The 18,962-nt window shown below is 27.3% G+C and overlaps 1 protein-coding gene across 2 annotated transcripts; it reads left to right on the top strand.

Annotated features, from left to right (window-relative positions):
* The first annotated feature begins 6 nt into the window (after window positions 1-6).
* On the top strand, window positions 7-18,962 carry alph (protein phosphatase alphabet). 2 transcript variants are annotated; one of them, XM_016050748.4, is made up of 6 exons: window positions 7-166; window positions 2,855-3,729; window positions 5,190-5,307; window positions 5,989-6,103; window positions 8,066-8,120; window positions 17,996-18,962. In XM_016050748.4, the coding sequence occupies exons 2-6, from the start codon at window positions 2,869-2,871 to the stop codon at window positions 18,044-18,046; spliced, it is 1,200 nt and encodes a 399-aa protein (XP_015906234.1). In that variant the 5' UTR covers window positions 7-166; window positions 2,855-2,868; the 3' UTR covers window positions 18,047-18,962. The 2 variants fall into 2 exon arrangements, with proteins under 2 accessions (XP_015906234.1, XP_042906099.1); XM_043050165.3 differs by lacking the exon at window positions 7-166 and adding an exon at window positions 249-273.

An 18,962-nucleotide genomic window follows, 5' to 3' on the forward strand; every position in this document is an offset into this window, starting at 1 on the left:
TAATTTACAGCGAAACAGCAAGTTTCATTCAACAACTAAACTCAACATTGCGAGATTTCATTTTTATTTTTAGTGATGGTGATTAATCTGAAAAACAGTAGTGTAAGATTAAATATGCTGCAATAATATGTTTTATATTTTATAGTAACTGATGTTTAGTCTCTAAGTAAGTATCTTTGACTGAAATGACGGTTGCAATTATGGGTTATGATTCTAACATTATGTTTGAAGAACATTATCGTTGCATGTATGATTGCGAAATTTAAATTTTGGGTAAATGAGTTGTTTGGTTTTTGTAAAAAAAAACATCAAAGACGAGCTTATTTCATTAAACGTATGCACAATAAAAAATATTTTCGTGAAAATTCCAAAAGACTCTTAAGTATTTATACATAAGTTATGTACTTGAATGCTGAGCGATTCGTGTTAAACCTGAAACGTTAATCAATTTAACTCTAACCAGGAGTAGTTAGTTTCATATATATTACATTCTCTTGTGTCATTTAACAGTTATTTTTTATTTATGTGATTTTCCAGCCCATTATTTTAATTAGAAGAATTTTATTGTGGTATTTGATTTAATTTAAAAATGCATGTGTTGTTTTTCTTAAATATCCTGTATAAAAATTTATTAACTTTTGTTTAAGTATATTTTGTTTGACAGATATGTTATGGTTTGAAATAAACCAATTCAGTCTTTTAACCTTGCTATTGGTTTCTGATAAGCTAAATTGATAAATTGTTTAGATTCATAGTTTAAAGACAGTTTTTGACAACAAAAACAAGCAAGAGTTTAGCTTGTGTACAACAATCTATTACCATCATCACTCAGTCTACTTAAATCTTTAAAGATTTCTGACCCGTGGACATTAGTCCAGTGATAATATTAGAAGTGCCGTTGGGTTAATTTTAGCCACTTTCTTTGCCATTTTTTGTATTGTGCATATTTTGTGTAACTTCGAAGCTCATATTTTTTTACTTCTCCTAAATTCTTTTTATTTTTGAAGTTTCATGCATGGTATTTAATTTTGCAATGCAGCAAAACCTTAAGAATGAATTGTAGAATAGAAATGGGGTCCACTGTATGAATAACAAAATCATAAAATAGTTTTTGTTAAATTAATGGTATCTTAGAGATTCAGTGTTCAAAGTTGCTTAATTGAGCTTTTATCATATTGAATTAGAAATTTGATATTGTATCGAAAAGAAACCATATATGTTGTGATTATAAACAGTTATTCATGTTATAATCTTGAACAAGAAAGAAGTGTTGATGAATAGTTATTGCTCTAAATCAAAATACAGATTTATTGCATAAAGAGCAAGCCACATAACCTTAATTTCAAGTTTTTGTTTTCAACTCAATTAAATTAAGAAAAATTTTCCTTTTTAAATGGCTGTCTTTATTTGTGCAATTTAGAAAATGGCCAAACTGAAAATATTGTGCTTCAAATATTGAACCACTCCTAAACTCCAAACACAGTGGGTCTAACTGATAATTTTTTTCTCTTAAAAGAATTGCCCAAATAATTCGAATTTTCGGTCTGAACGAGAATAAATTTCCTTATAAAAAGAGTATCACTTTGTTGTGATTGAGTATCACTTTGTTGAATTGAGTATCACTTTTGTACTGCAAATGAAAACAAAACATTCAATGTTTACCAATCAAAAAAAATTTAAAAGAAGGCATAATTTTAAATAGCATTCATGTGAATGTGTTTTTGACGACAGCATGGAGCAGAAACAAAGTATTGTCAATTGCTATAATAGTAAGAAATAAACAGACAAGATGCAAAGTAGTTATTCTACACTATGTGCAATTCGCATCTGACTTGCAATTATTTTGCAAAGTTTGTGATATTACTATCTTCAATGCTTGGATAGTTTTCGACTCTGGTAAAATCGTAAAAATTTTGTTGCAGAAAATTTAAATTTTTTTTCTGAAGAATTATATTCCAAAGATGCCTTTCTTGTACATTAGAGGGGAAAGAAATGCTCTTGATTTTTCTATTATTTGAGAATTAAAAAGGAAAAATTTTATTATACCTGGCTTTAACCTGGACAATCTTATTTTCAAGAAATCTGTCATAAAAGTGCCAATTTTTTTTATTAAGGAAAATTATATGAAAAAGTTAATGCAATATATCTTTTTTGAGTTTTAAAATTTTTTTTTAGCTTGAAATTTAAAAAAAATTAATTTTTTTAGGGGAAGTCAACATTTTTAGTAAGCAAGGAAAATATAAAAGATATGTGTTTTAAACATTAAAGCAGAATTTCATTAAACTGACGCATAATTTTAATTTTTCTTGTGTAATAAATTTCAAAGTATGAGATGCAAGTTTGAAATGAAGTAGTTTTATTTTATTAAACTAAGGTAGTTTTATAATAAGTTTGGAAATAAGGTAATTTTATAATAAGTTTGGAAATAAGATAATTTTATTTTATCCAAATGTTTTTTTTTCTGTTGCTTTAAATTCAAGTTAAATTATTAACATTTGTTATTATTAAAAATATCTTGCAGAAAGATATTAGTGCTAGAGAGGTTTCTCGCAAAAAGCCCCCCCCCCCACTTCCCAAAAAAACAAATTCTACCACAGGGATATTTTACTGACTACACTTTTATGTTTATATTACTTTATTATTTTCTGTAATTATTGTATAGATGAAAATTTAATCGTGATTAAAAGAAATATCGATGTATAATGTATAGACTAAAAGAAAAAATTTAAAATTAAATCATTAAATTCTAAATTTTTTCTTTTCTGTCTTAGCAACTATAAGCTTTAGATATTTAAGATTTTTCAATAGAGTGTTGTATAGTGAAAAAAATAATGGTTTTGTTTTTTATTTCTAGGCCAACAGAAAAAAATGGGAGCATTCTTGGATAAGCCAAAAACTGAAAAGCATAGCGAGGGAGGTAATGGCAATGGATTGTCATATGGCCTTAGTAGTATGCAAGGCTGGAGAATTGAGATGGAAGATGCACATTGTGCACTTGTTGGTCTTCCCCAGGGTCTGAAAGACTGGAGTTTCTTTGCAGTCTTTGATGGACACGCAGGAGCACGAGTAAGCATGCACTGTGCAGAAAACTTATTAGATACCATCATCCAGTCTGAAGACTTTTGCAATAATACGAATGCCAATAGCTGCAACAGTCAAGTGAAGATGGAAGATGCTGAAAGGATTAAAAGTGGGATAAAAGATGGTTTTCTAAAACTTGATGAAAAGATGAAGAAAATTCCTGAAATTGCTTCTGGTGAGGACAAAAGTGGTTCAACAGCTGTTTGCACACTTATTTCTGCAACTCATTTTTATTTTGCCAACTGTGGAGATTCTCGTGCTGTTTTGTCTAGAAATAAACGGGCATTCTTCGTCACAGAAGATCATAAACCAATCAATCCGGCCGAAAAGGAGCGCATCCAGAAAGCTGGTGGTAGTGTAATGGTACAAAGGGTTAATGGCTCCTTAGCCGTCTCACGAGCTTTGGGTGACTATGAGTACAAACAGGTTGAAGGGAAAGGACCATGTGAACAACTTGTATCTCCTGAACCTCAGGTTGATGTCTTAGAGAGATGCACTGAACTTGATGAGTTTCTCGTGTTAGCTTGTGATGGTGTATGGGACGTTATGACTAACGATGAAATTTGTGATCACATTAGGTATATGATGCAAGTCACTTCAGATTTAGAGTATATTTGCAACTGTGTCATAGATGCTTGTCTTTGTAAGGTAATTATTTTTCCTATTTAAGTAAAGTTACTTTTTCAAAGTTAAGTTTTTAATTTTAAAGTCAGTGATTTTACTTCTGGCTCTTCTTAAGAAAAGAAAAAAATAGACTGGGACATATGTCTTTTGGCTTGCTAGATATTTTACAAATTTCGTGGAATTACAATTACAAAAAAATATACAATATGCTCTGAAAGACAGTAAAATAACATTATATAAAAGCTGAAATATTGTTATTTTAATTTTATACAATAGTTTTTTTTTTAATTGAAAAGTATTTTGATATTGTATACCGTTAAGTTTCCTGCTGATGTTTCGTCCTTCATCAAATATTTGCTTGTTAGCACTTCTGCTGCAAAATTTTCAACACAAAAGTATTTAGAAATTACAATGACCCAGTACAGTAGTTGGAAATAGCCGTTATAAGTAGAAAAACTACTGTAGTTGCTATTTTTTTATTTTTTTGTAGTGTTTGTTTTCAAAGGAAAGTAGTGTAGCGAATGGTGCATACAAAAAGTAATAGTTTTAAAAATAAACTAATTTTTCGAATCTCATTGGTGCATATCTTTGCATGGATGTAATGATAATGCCCTTGTAGCTTAGCATTAAGAATTTCATTTTAACAATATTTAAGTGAGGTTAACATATTTTCGATGTGCTTTAATTCCTAGAGAAAAGAATAGAGCTTTAAGCATTTACAAAATTGCAAACATTTGATAACTTCCTACCATTTCTTAAATTAAATATTCGTTTTTGAAAAAGGCATAAATAGTTGAAGGGAATTAAGAACTAGTTCCCAAAAAATGGTTTAAAATAATAAACTAGTTCATGTAAACACATTTTAATTCCTCATGTTTAAATGAGGCAATTTTTTTATTAAACAATTTTGAACATGGGTGTAATTTAAGTTCTCAGCAGAGTGACTACATTTAAAATAAAAATAGCTGTAGTAGTTATCCATTATCTACGTTTATAAAAAAAAGAGTTGTAGTTTACTACAAAGATAATAGTTTTTCTACCCTGTGCAATAGTTGGTGTTACCTCTTTTTGTATTTCTATATATTTCTATATTCACTTTTAGGAATTTAAGAAGACATATAACTTTTTTCCTTATTAATTTATAATTCAAGGGGTAGAAGGACCATCTTATTTGATAGGACTCTTAACTATTTTGCTATCTTTATTATATCAGATATATATTATCATTTTTGATGGTTCAAATAAGTACTGATTCCTGTTAAAATTGCTGAGAAAGAACTTGAAATGCCATATTTTAAACAATTTTACACACTAGTCATAGCATTTAGAAACATTTCTGTATTATAGGAAAATATTAATATTTCGCTAAAATCTGTGTCAGGACAAACTTACGAATGTAAAAAATTAAGCAAACAATACATAACTTGAAATATATTAATGCATTTTTACAAAAAGGTATGTGTTTATGTATTTTTCATTTTCAGGGCAGCAAAGATAATATGAGCATCGTACTTGTAGCTCTGCCTGGAGCTCCTAAAGTATCAGAAGAAATCTCAAATCAAGATAAAGAAATTAATAAAATTTTAGAAGCACGTGTTAAAGGTAATTTTTTTTAAAATTAATTTTTGTAATACTGAAATATTTTAAATAATCAAAACAGAAAAAAACAAAGATTTAGATTGTTTAATACTTTTAGAAGTTATAAAATGTATAATTTTTTTAAAGAAGATTGTATTTTAATCTCTTTTTTTTATCTTTTATTTATTTATTTTTTACTTATAAACAAAAAAAACTAATATCTATTTCTAAAGTGATGGTGAGATAAGCAGTGTTATCTTTCCTTTTTACGTTAAAAGACAAGGTTCTTGACAAATGGAAATTTGGTGTAATCTCTGAGCTTATTGTTTTGGATGTACAAAGAATAATTCTTTTTCAGAATTTGATTCAAAACAAAAAAAAAATTTTTTTTTTTTTTTTTACTGAAACTTAAATTTATTGTGTGATAATAAAATCATTGTGCAATTATAACTTATTACATATCGGTAATAAATATTTTTTAATGTTTGTATTAAAAATTTTTTAAAACTTTAAACTAAACAATTATGCAATAAGTAAAATATCATGAAAATGATTTGACTCTAATATTGAATTAACAAGGACTGGTAATTGAGATAATTTTTGTCTTAGCATTATTGTCTGATTGATTTTTGTCTATTAATTTAAAATCACTTTGCAAGTTATAGGTTCTAATTTAAAAATGCGATGAACTTATTTGTTTTACAGAAATTATATCTGGTTCTGGAAAAGTAGAAACATGTGAATTGATGAGGATCTTAGCAGATGATGAAAACATTCGTAATTCCTTGATGCTTTTGCCCCTAGGAGCGTTATTTTTTAAGTAAGTTTTTATTTTTAATTGACTAATATTTTAAAGTTAATTGTGAAATTGTTTGTTGTAAAGTACTTGCAAGCATTAGTTGTTGAATCCCACGAGATAATTTTTGTAAATTTTATTAATTTTTTTCTTTATTTATTTTTGATGTAATTTAGTGAAAAGTCATTTTACTGCTATATTTATTTTTCAAACTCACATTTTTCTTATTTATTATCCTTCAATTATATTATAGATATAGGTTTTGTAAGAGATTTTTCTCAAATTTTCAAACATGCCTTCAAAAAATAAGGTTTTCCATAAAAAAAATTAAGGTTTTTCATATTTAAAAAAAAAAAATTATTTTCCTAATGTGCAATGCGAACCAAAAAAAACCCCTCAAATATTGTACAATAGAAACTCCCATTATTTATCCAGGCAAAATTCATTCATACCATTCATTCAAAATTCATACCAGTAGACTAAGGTAGCAACTGTTTTTAAGTACATTAGCTCAAGTCTGCATTAATTTTCATTTAAAATTGGGTGTCCATAACTAAGCAACAAAATTCTGAAATCCAGAAGGATATGAAATTTCCCTTAAGACTTAATGAGGAAATGGTAATCTGAGCTGATAAAAATCAGTTCATAATTTCAGCATCAGAAAGCATCTATTTTAATGAATTGCATAGATTTACAATAGTTATCATCATCAAGAGTTGGCTAGTTATTGACAGATTTATACTTGAATTGAACCATCACGTCAAAAACCTGTAAAATTGTATTTATGAATGATTATGAAAGCTGTATTTCTATTCATTTTAACAAGGTCTGTGGGAATCTCTATACTTTTTAAGTTGTTTTAAAGAAGATATTCCCAAAACAAAAAGGAGCTTTAAATATTCTAATAACAATTTGTGTTATCATTCTCTTGTGTGAAAAAACAAAGTAATATAAAATTTATGTTTCATATTGCCCTGTTTGGATTGTTAAAAATGCTGATTTCTTAGAATCCTTTATTTTTTTTTAATATGAAATTAAATTTTATTAATTTATTATTATTTTTGTCAATTCTATGTATAAATTAACACAGTGTTGCAATTTTGATTTTGCAAACTCTATCTGTATTTAATGTTTTTAAAATACTCTGTACTAATCATGATATTACTAACTGCAACTGAATTAATAATATAAAATTTTACAGTTCTACCTGAATATGATGATGGTGGTTATTTTTAACATGTTCTGTTGAAATAAAATTGTTAAACTTTAATAAATGTGTGCTAAATGTTTAATTCACTAAAAATATGCCTACCTGTTGTGAAATTTTGAACTGATTTCGTACTAGTTCAAATTTACATTCTTCCATTATATCCTACACAAAATTTCATACCTTTCTAAAGTGTTGTGTAGGTTGAATGAGGTTTAATTTAGGGTAGTTAAGCTATCTACACCCTGTCATCATCATCATCATAGTTGGCCAGACAGCCCAATGTGAGCCAATGCCTTCCTCTGAAGATTTCTCCATGACGACTTTAGATTTATCTTTGATCTCCAATTCTTTTCATTAATGGCGAGAAAATCGGACTCCACTGAGTCAGCCCATCTCAAATGCTGCCTTCCCCCCTTTCTTTTTCCAGTGGGTCTCGTCACTCATTCGAATCATGTGGGCGATCCAATTCATTCTATTTATTTTTATGTATTTAGTAATATCAGGTTGTTTATAAATCTTGTACAGTTCAAAGTTAAATCTCCTTATCCAGTTATTGTTTTCATTTACACCACCAAGTATACCCCGCAAAATCTTTCTCTCAAATATATCTACACCCTGTAAATCATTTTATATATTGAACCCAAGATTGCTTGAAGCAAAAAAAAAAACTTACAGTCAAGCTAACTCTGTTTTAAATATTCCCTATGCATATCTTTGTTTAAGGATATACATTTATATAATTAAAATGACTTACTTTTGTCTTTTTCTCTCTTTAGACACTCGTTTTTGGAGGAAGTATGTAATAATTTTACAAGTAATTCATCAGGAAGAGTGAGTATATGAACTTAAAATAAATCTTTTTAAACAATTCACTAATGATTTGTTCAGCAATATTTTTGCAAATGTTTTTGTTAGAGTTGACAAGGTTTAAAATACAATGGTTTTCAAATATCATGTCCAAAATTCTTATCCAAATCATCATATTTATTTACAATATTAGCCATATCATAAGCAGGGGTCTGTTCAGAAGAAATTTGGGTCCGTTAACGTACCCTTCACAAAATAATTTATCTTTTAATTGGACCCTTCACAAATTTGTTTTTCTTCTTCATTATTGTTTTGTTAATCGAATAAACCCTTCCCAGGAAGGGGGGGGGGGAGAAAGACAGATGCAAACGAACTAAGTTTTGTCTTTGGCAGAAGCTTCTTCCTTTGTTCGTCCGAAATGATTATTCTGCGTTCAGCAGTATAGGCTAAATACCAAATATTTGTATGTTGCATCTCTAAAATAGTAGCAGCAATTGCTGTTTATTTTTTAAAATTTAATTTTTTTAATTATAATTTTACAGTGTTAGGCATAATCTTGTATGTCTTTTCAATTTAAAAACTCATTGAAAAAGTTTTTTTTGTTGCAATAACAGACCCTATTTGCAAAAATTTACAAAAGCGGATCCTGGTTGAAGGAATGTGACTTAACGTTTATTTTATATTCACAAATTATGAGTAATTTTTTCACAATTTTAAAAAAACGAACCTTTCAAAAATTACTATCTTGTTAAAGAATCTGCTTTTAAAAATGAAAAAGATTTGTCTTTTTTTGAATTATTCATATTTGTTTGTATTGAAAGAATTTTCTGTTATATATTTTGTTTATATTTGACTCTTAGAAATATCAAACTTTCGTTTGTGTTTATTGAGATGTAAAAGAAATGTCCTTACAAAAATGCCATTAAAGTTTCTGGTCTCCTATTTTTGTAAATTCGGATATTTCTATTTTAGACTTGTAAGCTTATATTTGATTTTTTTGTTGTTGAAAAACAGGTTTTATTTTAATGTGCGTAGTGTTTTTAAAAAGTGCTTAAAGGTGCTTATTTTCGATTTTCATTTTTTAAAAGCCCTGAAGGGTGGTTTTTCCATTGGGTGGTTTTAAAAAGTGCTTAATACTCCCTTTTCGAAAATGAAATTTTTCCTTTACCATGTTGATTTTCGCTTTCGAATTATGCAAAAATCACAGTTCACACTGTTCTATTCAACGTTTTCACAAATAATTCAACCCCAATCTATTTCGGCATATTGTCCGTTCGTAACGTATAAAAAGGTCGTTCATTTTACACGATTCAAAATTTCGTGATTTCTTACAATTGTCAAAAGCAATGACAAAGTTTTTTTTTTACATGACGGTTAAAACAAAACTGTCAATTGTAAAAAACTTTCCAACCCTGCCTAACTGTGATATTTTTTAAAGTGCATACAGGGATGAGATTTTTCTGCTTTTTAGCGGATTTCCGCTTTTTTTCACTTTTATCTCTTAAATTTTAGCTTTTTTTTAAATCAAAAATTCAGATTTTTTAAAAATTTCACTTTTCTTTTAAGTATTCCGCTTTTTCAGAAAATTCACCTATTTTCAAAGAGAAACAGAAAATTCAAACTACATAGCTACCAATCCTTTCTCATTTTTACTTATTTTAGCTATTTTCTCCCCTTTTACACGCAACAGATAAGATTTTCCGAATTTTTTACCCGCCCTCCAGATAGATCCGATTTTCGTAGTTCAAACGACGCTACTTCTGACAAGCCTTTTAGAGGTCCCAAGCCTGGAATCTGCTAATATCTCGATTCTTATTCACACGATTTTAATATCAAACATAGCTTTTCATATTTGCGTGTTGTGATTCTTATTCACGCGATTTGAATATTGTTCGTTGCGATTCTTATTTACGAGATTTAAAATTCGATATTGTGATTCGTATTTACGTCTTTTTAAAAACCTATGTAGCGATTCATATTCAAGCAAGTTTAAAATTCAATGTGTTGATTTGCTCATGCGGTTTATAACATCAAACATTGATTTTCGTATTTATACGTGATTTTAAAATAAGGCATTGGGATTCGCATTCACGCATTCTAAAAGTTATGCATCATAATTCTTATTTATGCAATCTAAAAATTACGCATCTTGATTCGTATTTACGCGATCTAAAAGTTATGAATCGTGATTTGTATTTACCGTTTTAAACATTCTATATCCCAGTTTGTATTTTCTCATTTTCAAAATCGTATATCTAGTTTCATATTCATGTGATTTCAAAATCCATAATTGTTATTCATATTCACGCAATTTTAAGATCAACTATCGCGATTCTTGTAAGAAGTAAATTTTTTTTTAATTAGTTACTATAAAGGTGACTGTTTTTCTAAAGATGATTATTAGTATATGTAAGTGTTACAACATTAGAGAAACTGGAAGGGAATATATTCAAAACTTACATTCTGTGCTTGCAAAGAAGAAAAAATAGGATTTGTCACAAGATGTTTGAAGATGGACTAACGACTAAATATAGCAAACATAAAAGATATGGCAAACAAAAGCAATCATTTAAAAAGGGATTTAATTTTTTAAAAAATTTTTGGGGAAAAAGATCGTCAAAATTTTATTTATAATTGCTGTTATTTATGCTATAAAATGCAAAATTCTTATCAAATAAAAAACAATTATCTAAACAGTTGCTGATTGTCATGTAATTTTTCTAACTAAAATAGCAATTTTTGTATGTTAAGGAGTTACTATATATTTCTACCTCACTGTTATTGATATGTTTCAGAGGGCTGTAGTTAGATTAGACTATAATATGAACATAATGATTTGGTCCATTGTTGAAAGTTTTTTTTTTCAATATAATTTAAAAAGTAATATTACTGATATATTTGCTATAAATCACATAACAGTATTTATTAAAAGAAATGAAATATTAATGTATATTCTCAGTAGTTTTAATTTGCTAAACCAAGTAGTTTTTCAAGTAGTAATTGTCTCTTATGTGAACTGAGGAAAAATATAATTTCCAACTTTATTTTTTCAATTGGTAAATTTTTTTCACTAAATGTTAAGTATCAAAGTAATCGTTTCTATAATAATAGATTAGTACACAATTGTATGTCAACACATTATTTATTACCTTAAACTGTCTGGAATTTATTATTAAAGGGTTGCGCTTGCGTAAAATTTACTATCGTGGAAATTCAGCTTTTTTGCGTTTTGGCTAATCTCATCCCTGGTATTTACGCCTTTTTAAAAACCTATGTAGCAATTCATATTCACGTAAGTTTAAAATTCAATGTCTTGATTTGCTCATGCAGTTTATAATATCAAACATTGAATTTTGTATTTATACGTCATTTTAAAAAAAGGCATTGGGATTCGCATTCACGCATTCTAAAAATTTTGCATCATAATTCTTATTTATGCAATCTAAAAATTTTGCATCATGATTCGTATTTATGCGATCTAAAAATTTTGCATCATGATTCGTATTTATGCGATCTAAAAATTATGAATCGTGATTTGTATTTACGCTTTTTAAAAATTCTATATCCCAGTTTGTATTTTCTCATTTTCAAAATCGTATATCTAGTTTCATATTCATGTGATTTCAAAATCCATCATTGTTATTAATATTCACGCAATTTTAAGATCAACTATCGCGATTCTTGTGAGAAGTAAAATTTTTTAAATTAGTTACTATAAAGGTGACTGTTTTTCTAACGACGATTATTAGTATATGTAAGTGTTACAACATCAGAGAAACTGAAAGGGAATATATTCAAAACTTACATTCTGTGCTTGCAAAGAAGAAAAAATAGGATTTGTCACAAGATGCTTGAAAAAACATAAAACAGGGATGAGATTCTTCCGGGGATTCGCGGATTTCCGCTTTTTTTCAGATTTTTCCATTTTTTCCGCTAATTTCCGCTGAAAGTTTTTTTTTGCGCAAGTTAAAATATTTTATGAAGAATTTAATTTTCCGCGGAGCGAAATTATTGAATTCCTCATTCCTCCCTCTGAAGTTTCTCTAAAAATCATTTCTTTGGGATAAAACTGGTTGACCTTCATACAGGGCTAAGATTTTTTTCACTTTTGTCTCTCGAATTTCAGTCTGTTTATCAAAATCTCCAATTCTCTACGAGTTTTTTTTTAATATATATATATATATATATATACATAAATATCCCGCTTTTTTTTAAAAAAAAATTCGGTCGTTGAAGTAAAATCATTATATTTATTTATGATTTTCAAAGAAAAACAGAAAATTTAAACTACGTCCTAGCTGCTAACCCTTCCACATTTTCACTATTATTAGCTATTTTCTCCGATTTCATGCACAGAAATTAAGATTTTCCGTATTTTTTATCCATCGGCGGGATAGCTCGTATTTTCATAATTCAGACGTCGCTGCTTCTTGTATTCTGGAGTGAAAGCAAGCAAAAAAAGAGAAAAAAAATAGAGCTTGATTTGCGGTGAAAATATTTATTTGCTCATTCAATTAATCTTGTAAAATTTTATTTATTACGTCTAAACAAAAAATACGAACAAGCCTTTTAGAAATCCCAAGTCCAGACTCTGCAAAGATCTCGATTTTTATTCACGCGATTTTAATATCAATCATTGATTTTGGTATTTACCTGATTTAAAAGTTGCGCATTGCAATTCTTATTTACGCTTTTTAAATATCGTACATTATGACTCGTATTTACGAGATTTAAAAATCCAATATCGTGTTTTGTATTTATGCATTTTTAAAATCGCGATTTTATTATCAAACATCAATTTCCGTATTTATCTGATTTAAAAGTTGAACGTTGCGATTCTTATTCAGGCGATTTAAATATTGTACATTGGGATTCTTATTTACGAGATTTAAAAAACCAATATCGCGATTTGTATTTACGAGCTTTTAAAACCCCATGTAGCTACGCGAGCTTAAAATCCATTGTCGTGATTCGTTTTTGCGGTTGTAATATCGCGCGATTTAAAAATTATGCATCGTGATCTAAAAATTACGCATCATGATTTGTATTTTCGCATTTTTTAAATTCGATGTAGAGTTTCATATTCACGTGATTTAAAAGCCTCTTATCGGGATTTATAATCACATGGTTTACAAGTTTAAAAATCGCACTTTAGTTGTCAAATTTTTGTTTATATATATATATATATATATATATATATATATATATATATATATATATATATATATATATATATATATATATATATATATATTCTTGGATTTCCTCTTTTTTACTTTCTGACTACTCTTATCCCTGATAAAAGATATAGCAAACAAGAGCAATCACTTAAAAAGGGATTTAATTAAATTTTTTTTCCCCATCAAAATTTTATTTATAATTGCTGTTATTTCTGCTATAAAATGTAAAATTCTTATCAAATAAAAAACAATTATCTAAATTATCTAAACAGTTGCTGATTGTCATGTAATTTTTCAAACTAAAATAGCAATTTTTGTATGTTAAGGAGTTACTATATATTTCTATTTCACTGTTATTGATATGTTTCAGAGGGCTCTAGTTAGATTAGACTATAATATGAACATAATGATTCGGTCCATTGTTAAAGTTTTTTTTTCCAATATAATTTAAAAAGAAATATTACTGATATATTTGCTATAAATCACATAACAGTATTTATTAAAAGAAATGAAATATTAATGTATATTCTCAGTGGTTTTAATTTGCTAAACCAGTTAGTTTTTCAAGTAATAATTGTCTCTTATGTGAACTGAGGAAAAATATAATTTCCAGCTTTATTTTTCAATTGGTAATTTTTATTTTCACTAAATGTTAAGTATCAATGTAATCATTTATATAATAGATTAGTACATAATTGTATGTCAACTCATTATTTATTACCTTAAACTGTCCGGAATTTATTATTAAAGGGTTGCGCTTAAAATTTACTATTATGGAAATTCAGCTTTTTTACCTTTTGGCTAATCTCATCCCTGTTCTTAAAAATATTTTTTGAGTGCTTAAAAGGTGCCTATTTTTTGTTGAATAATTTGGCTACGCACCCTGTAAAAGTAATTATCTTTTTTTTTTTAATGTATGTAAATATAAAGAATTTTTTTTTTATATATTGATTTACTAATACAAAAGCATAATTATATAATTATTGTTAAAAGAATTATAGTCTATATCATAGCTGCCAACTCTACTGGATTTTGCCAGTTTTTCCTGGTCTACTAATTTAATAAAAATTCTCCTGAATTTTGTACATTTTAGATGATTTCCTAAAATTAAGTAAGCTTCGTAAAAAAAAATCCCTATTGAAATAGAATTTTTGCATAATTAATTGCTTGTTTGAATATTTAAATAAATATTACTAATGCACACTGAAGCAAGCTTCAGTAATAGTAATAATTTTTTTATTTGTTTAGAATTCCCTTTTTAAATTAATTAAAATCTTTTTAAATATCGATAATAAATTACTTTTCCTACTATTCGAAATTATGAGTTAGCATAATAAACATTTTAAAATTTGAGTTCATTTAATGTCAATCATAAATGGAAAATATTACATACCATTTATAGTCGTTAGTGACATAAAGCTTTTGTATTTTGATGACAATAAAAATACCTAAAATTACTTATTTGTAAAATATTTAGTATATCATGCAGTAGTTATCAAGAAATTTATATTATTTCACAAAGTCTACTGGATTTTTTTCTTTCCATGTTGGCAGCTATGGTGTGGTGAATATATTTTTTTAATTACATTTTGTTATTTGCGTTTTGTTAATAAGTTAGTTATAAATTTAAAAAATATATTAATACATCTAATTATATGTTTGATGCTTACATTAATATGGAATGGTTGCATGCATATCAAACCAAGATTCAAGGTTTTGAGTACTGTAAGGTCTGTAAGACGTTAAAAACATTTTTGAGACATTTTAGGGAAGTTAAAGACAGCTAAGGATAGTATAATCTACATGTCTTGTCCATAACGCCAGAGATAACTCCGTATTTTTCAAAATATTTAAAAATCTATATATATATATATGACAAAAAAAGCAGAAAATTATAAACTAAAATTTGCAGACTTTTGAAAATTTTCCCACCTTATTTATAAACACTCAACATGAAATAACTGTGAAAAAAGTGGCCTTTGAATTATTTAGAAATAGTGATGGGTAAATACCTAATGAATCAAATTAAATGAACCGAGAATTATACATTGATAGAACAAATTTTTCTATCATTAGGAAATATTTCTACAATCCAGAGCAAGTCTGCAACTCTAGAACCAATTTAAGGCATCCAAAACTTTAATCTTGGTTTTTTCATATTATAAAGGATGGAGAAAAAGAAACTTGTTTAAATTTTGCTTATTCTTAAAGTCTTTTAGTAATTGCAGGGCTCATTGTAAACCTGAAAAAGGCAGGGTGCTAGAGACTGTGATTTGGCATTTTGGACGTAATATTACTGTTTTCCTTTCTGAACCATGTCTTACATTTACACAAGCACTAGTAATAATATAAATTTACTCAAAAATAATTTAAATAAAAATTACTCAAAAATAGTTAAATAAAATTAAATAAAATTTAAATAAAGTTGTGTGTTTACAGAGCAGCACTTCATCAGGGGACACACTGTCTGCAAACACACAGGAGCCTTTCTGTTGTTAGTGGCAGAGCCAAAACTAACAGTGCCCCGAGGCCCCTAATGAAAATACAAGCATAAAAATAATAATAATTACCACATTAAATAAATATTTACCATAACAACATTCATATAAATTTGCAATATAATCACGTTTACTGAAACAAAAATACTAAACACCTAGAAGACATCAAATGCACCGCCCCCAAAGCACATATAAAACAATTACAGTTAGTAAAAATGAAAAAGAAATTCCTTATATATTCCAAATCAGCTCAAAAAATAATGTGCTGACACCTAGATAAAAATAGACAAACCAAAGAGCTAAAGAATCCAAGTGCTGCCATCTGTCTAAAAAACCTCAACAGAATATTTTGAAAAAGAAAACATAATCCCAATAAATTTAAATCCAAAAATTAAAAGATGAAATCCAAATATTTCACCGTCTAGGCCTGCTTAGACGGGCTTCAATATCGGCCAAGTTAATATGATTTTTTTAAAATTTCCTTTATCAAAACATCAAAATTATTAAAGTTGAAAGGAAATCTATTTTTCTTTAAACTGTTTTTTAATACCTCAATAGCGGTCAAAAAATCAATACGGTTATTACAAATGAAATTGAATCTCAATATTTGACCAAATACAATATTCTTGAAAATTTTATAATAAAGGTTGGAATAAAAATGCGTAAGGTTAATAACATTAAAATTGAAATCCTTCCTTTTATCATAAACCCCTATGCGATTATTGTTATCAGAAATATTTATATCAAGATCTAAAAAATAAGCACTAGAGTCTTGTGAATTGGTTTTAATTAAACTCAGTTCTTCAGGATAAATATTATTAATCAAATCAAAATCACTACAATCGAAGATGATTAAATCATCAATAAACCTAAAACCTTTTAAAAAATTATTCTGCAAAAATTTTTGTTCATAAAAGTGAAGGAAAAAATTAGCGAATGCACTTGAATAACTATTACCCATAGAAATACCCTTAATTTGCCTGTAAAAACTAATACCGTTAAAAAGATAATTCTCAAAAATGTTGACATTGCATAAATTAATCCATTCTTCCTTGTCAATACCTTCATCAATCAAATAATGTTCAAAAATTTCAATACAAATATTTTTTAAATTATTGTGAGGAATACTGGTAAAAAGATTTTCAAAATCACAGGTAAGAATTGTATTAACTCGATTTTTGTTTAAATATTTAATAACTTCTTGATTGTTATTAATGATGAAATGTTTATCATTAGAAATAATTTTGCTTAAAATAATGTTTAAGTATTTGAAAAATCGTTTACCAAAAACAGAATTATAACACCCTGTGCAGCAAGTAACAAATCTAAATTTAACAGGTGTTTTATGAAATTTAATGGTTGGAAATAAGTATGGGAAATTAAAACTATTTGGTTTTAATCCAGTTTTTTTATAAAAAGCCAAAATTCTATTTTCAATTTCCTTCTTAGAGTTGTTAATCTTAAGGAAAGTATCATTATTATCATATTCAAAACCAATAATATTTCTAAAGAATTTTTTGCACATAAAGCCAAAATTATTTGAAGCTTTATCAACCACACAAATAATAAATTTCCTTTTCAATACTTCTATAGATTTAACAATATTAGAATTCAAATAAAAACCTTGGTATTCTGTGTTATTTAAAAAATTCAATTTAAAATTATATAAAATTTTATATTTCCATTCGAAAAATCCTTCTATGGGCCAGTTATATTTCCTTGAGCACTTTGCAATGAAGCAGTCTAAATCTTTACTAATTGAGGAAATGATAAAAGGCAAATTATAATTTCTTCTTGGTCTAAATTTTGTACCAAGTCCCATAAGCAATCTTAGATTTTTATCAGTAACAAGGTCAAGGTTACCCGTTACAATGTGTCCGTGATCTTTATCAACAAAATCTTTATAATGCAATTGTTCACACAAACAGGTATCCTCAAGTTCCAATAAATTTTGACAGAAAAAATTGTAATTGCAAATAATATTCTTCAACGTCTTGCTATATTTGAAACAAATTGAAACACTAGTCTTGTCCTTAATAGGAAAAATGTTATTAAAACCATTAACAACCATTGGTAATGAACCTTTTTCGAAAACCTTATCAAGAAAACCTTATTAAGGTTGTTTTCATTTTTACCTTCTGTTTAATTAATTTCACTTAAGAATTTGAATTTACGTTTGGATTTACACAAGCACTTTATATGTTTGTTTGTTTTTTCGCAGGAAGAAAATCAGAGTTCTATGCCAGATGTAGCTGCTGTTACACAGACTTAAAGTTGATGCTCACTGCATGGTGTGAAAGACGATATTTTTTGTAGCCTGTGGAGTGAACAAAACTAATTGCTATCTGATATTGCTAATATTCAAGGAATTGTTCTAAAGTGTGTGACAAAAATGCATATTTCTGATCCAAGAAAGACTTAACCATTCTTCTAAAAGAATATTAAGTTCTGAAAAAGTCTGATTTATCCATGTTAGAAAAGTTTCCATTTTTATTTCATAGAACATTTGAAATATATATATATATATACATAAAAATATAAAGTTTTAATTGTAATTTAACTGTAAAAATAAATATTGAAAACCTGTTGAGTAATATACACACTGTATGTTTTTGAGCAAATATTGCTTTGTCAATATATATTTCTTAAGAATATTTTAAATACGGCCACAAGCATGGCATTTTTTCCCCTTGAATCAGTTTTATCTGATAATGTTGAGGGATTTTTCTTAATATGTTTATCTTTCTTAATTTTTTAATAAATGTTTTAATCAGTCTGATTAATTATTTAATAATTGTGCAACTATGAAGAAAATTGAATGTTTCCTTTTCTGATTCTTTTTCATATTCAAATTCATAATCTTTTGATGTGTCAAATTATTGCATTTTACTATGATCATTTCATATTCCTCATTAATATGCACATAAAATGTTCATAAGCATCATAGAAATAGAGCTGCATTAATGTTTTAATGATATAATTTTGTGTGAAATTTGTATAGAAAACTGCTTATCATATTTTTCTCTGATCTCTTATTTTACTGACATTCAAACTGCTGATGCGCGAATTAAGATTAAGAAATTTAAAAAAGACAATGACGTAGAAAAAAAAATATTTTCGTGTTGTAATATTTTTAGAAAAATGTATATGCTTGATTATGAAGCAAAAAATAAAGATATTGTGAAAAA

The sequence above is a fragment of the Parasteatoda tepidariorum genome, chromosome 5, assembly GCF_982258835.1.
Source record: "Parasteatoda tepidariorum strain Cologne lab strain chromosome 5, Ptep-v5.0, whole genome shotgun sequence".
Lineage (NCBI taxonomy): Eukaryota > Metazoa > Arthropoda > Arachnida > Araneae > Theridiidae > Parasteatoda > Parasteatoda tepidariorum.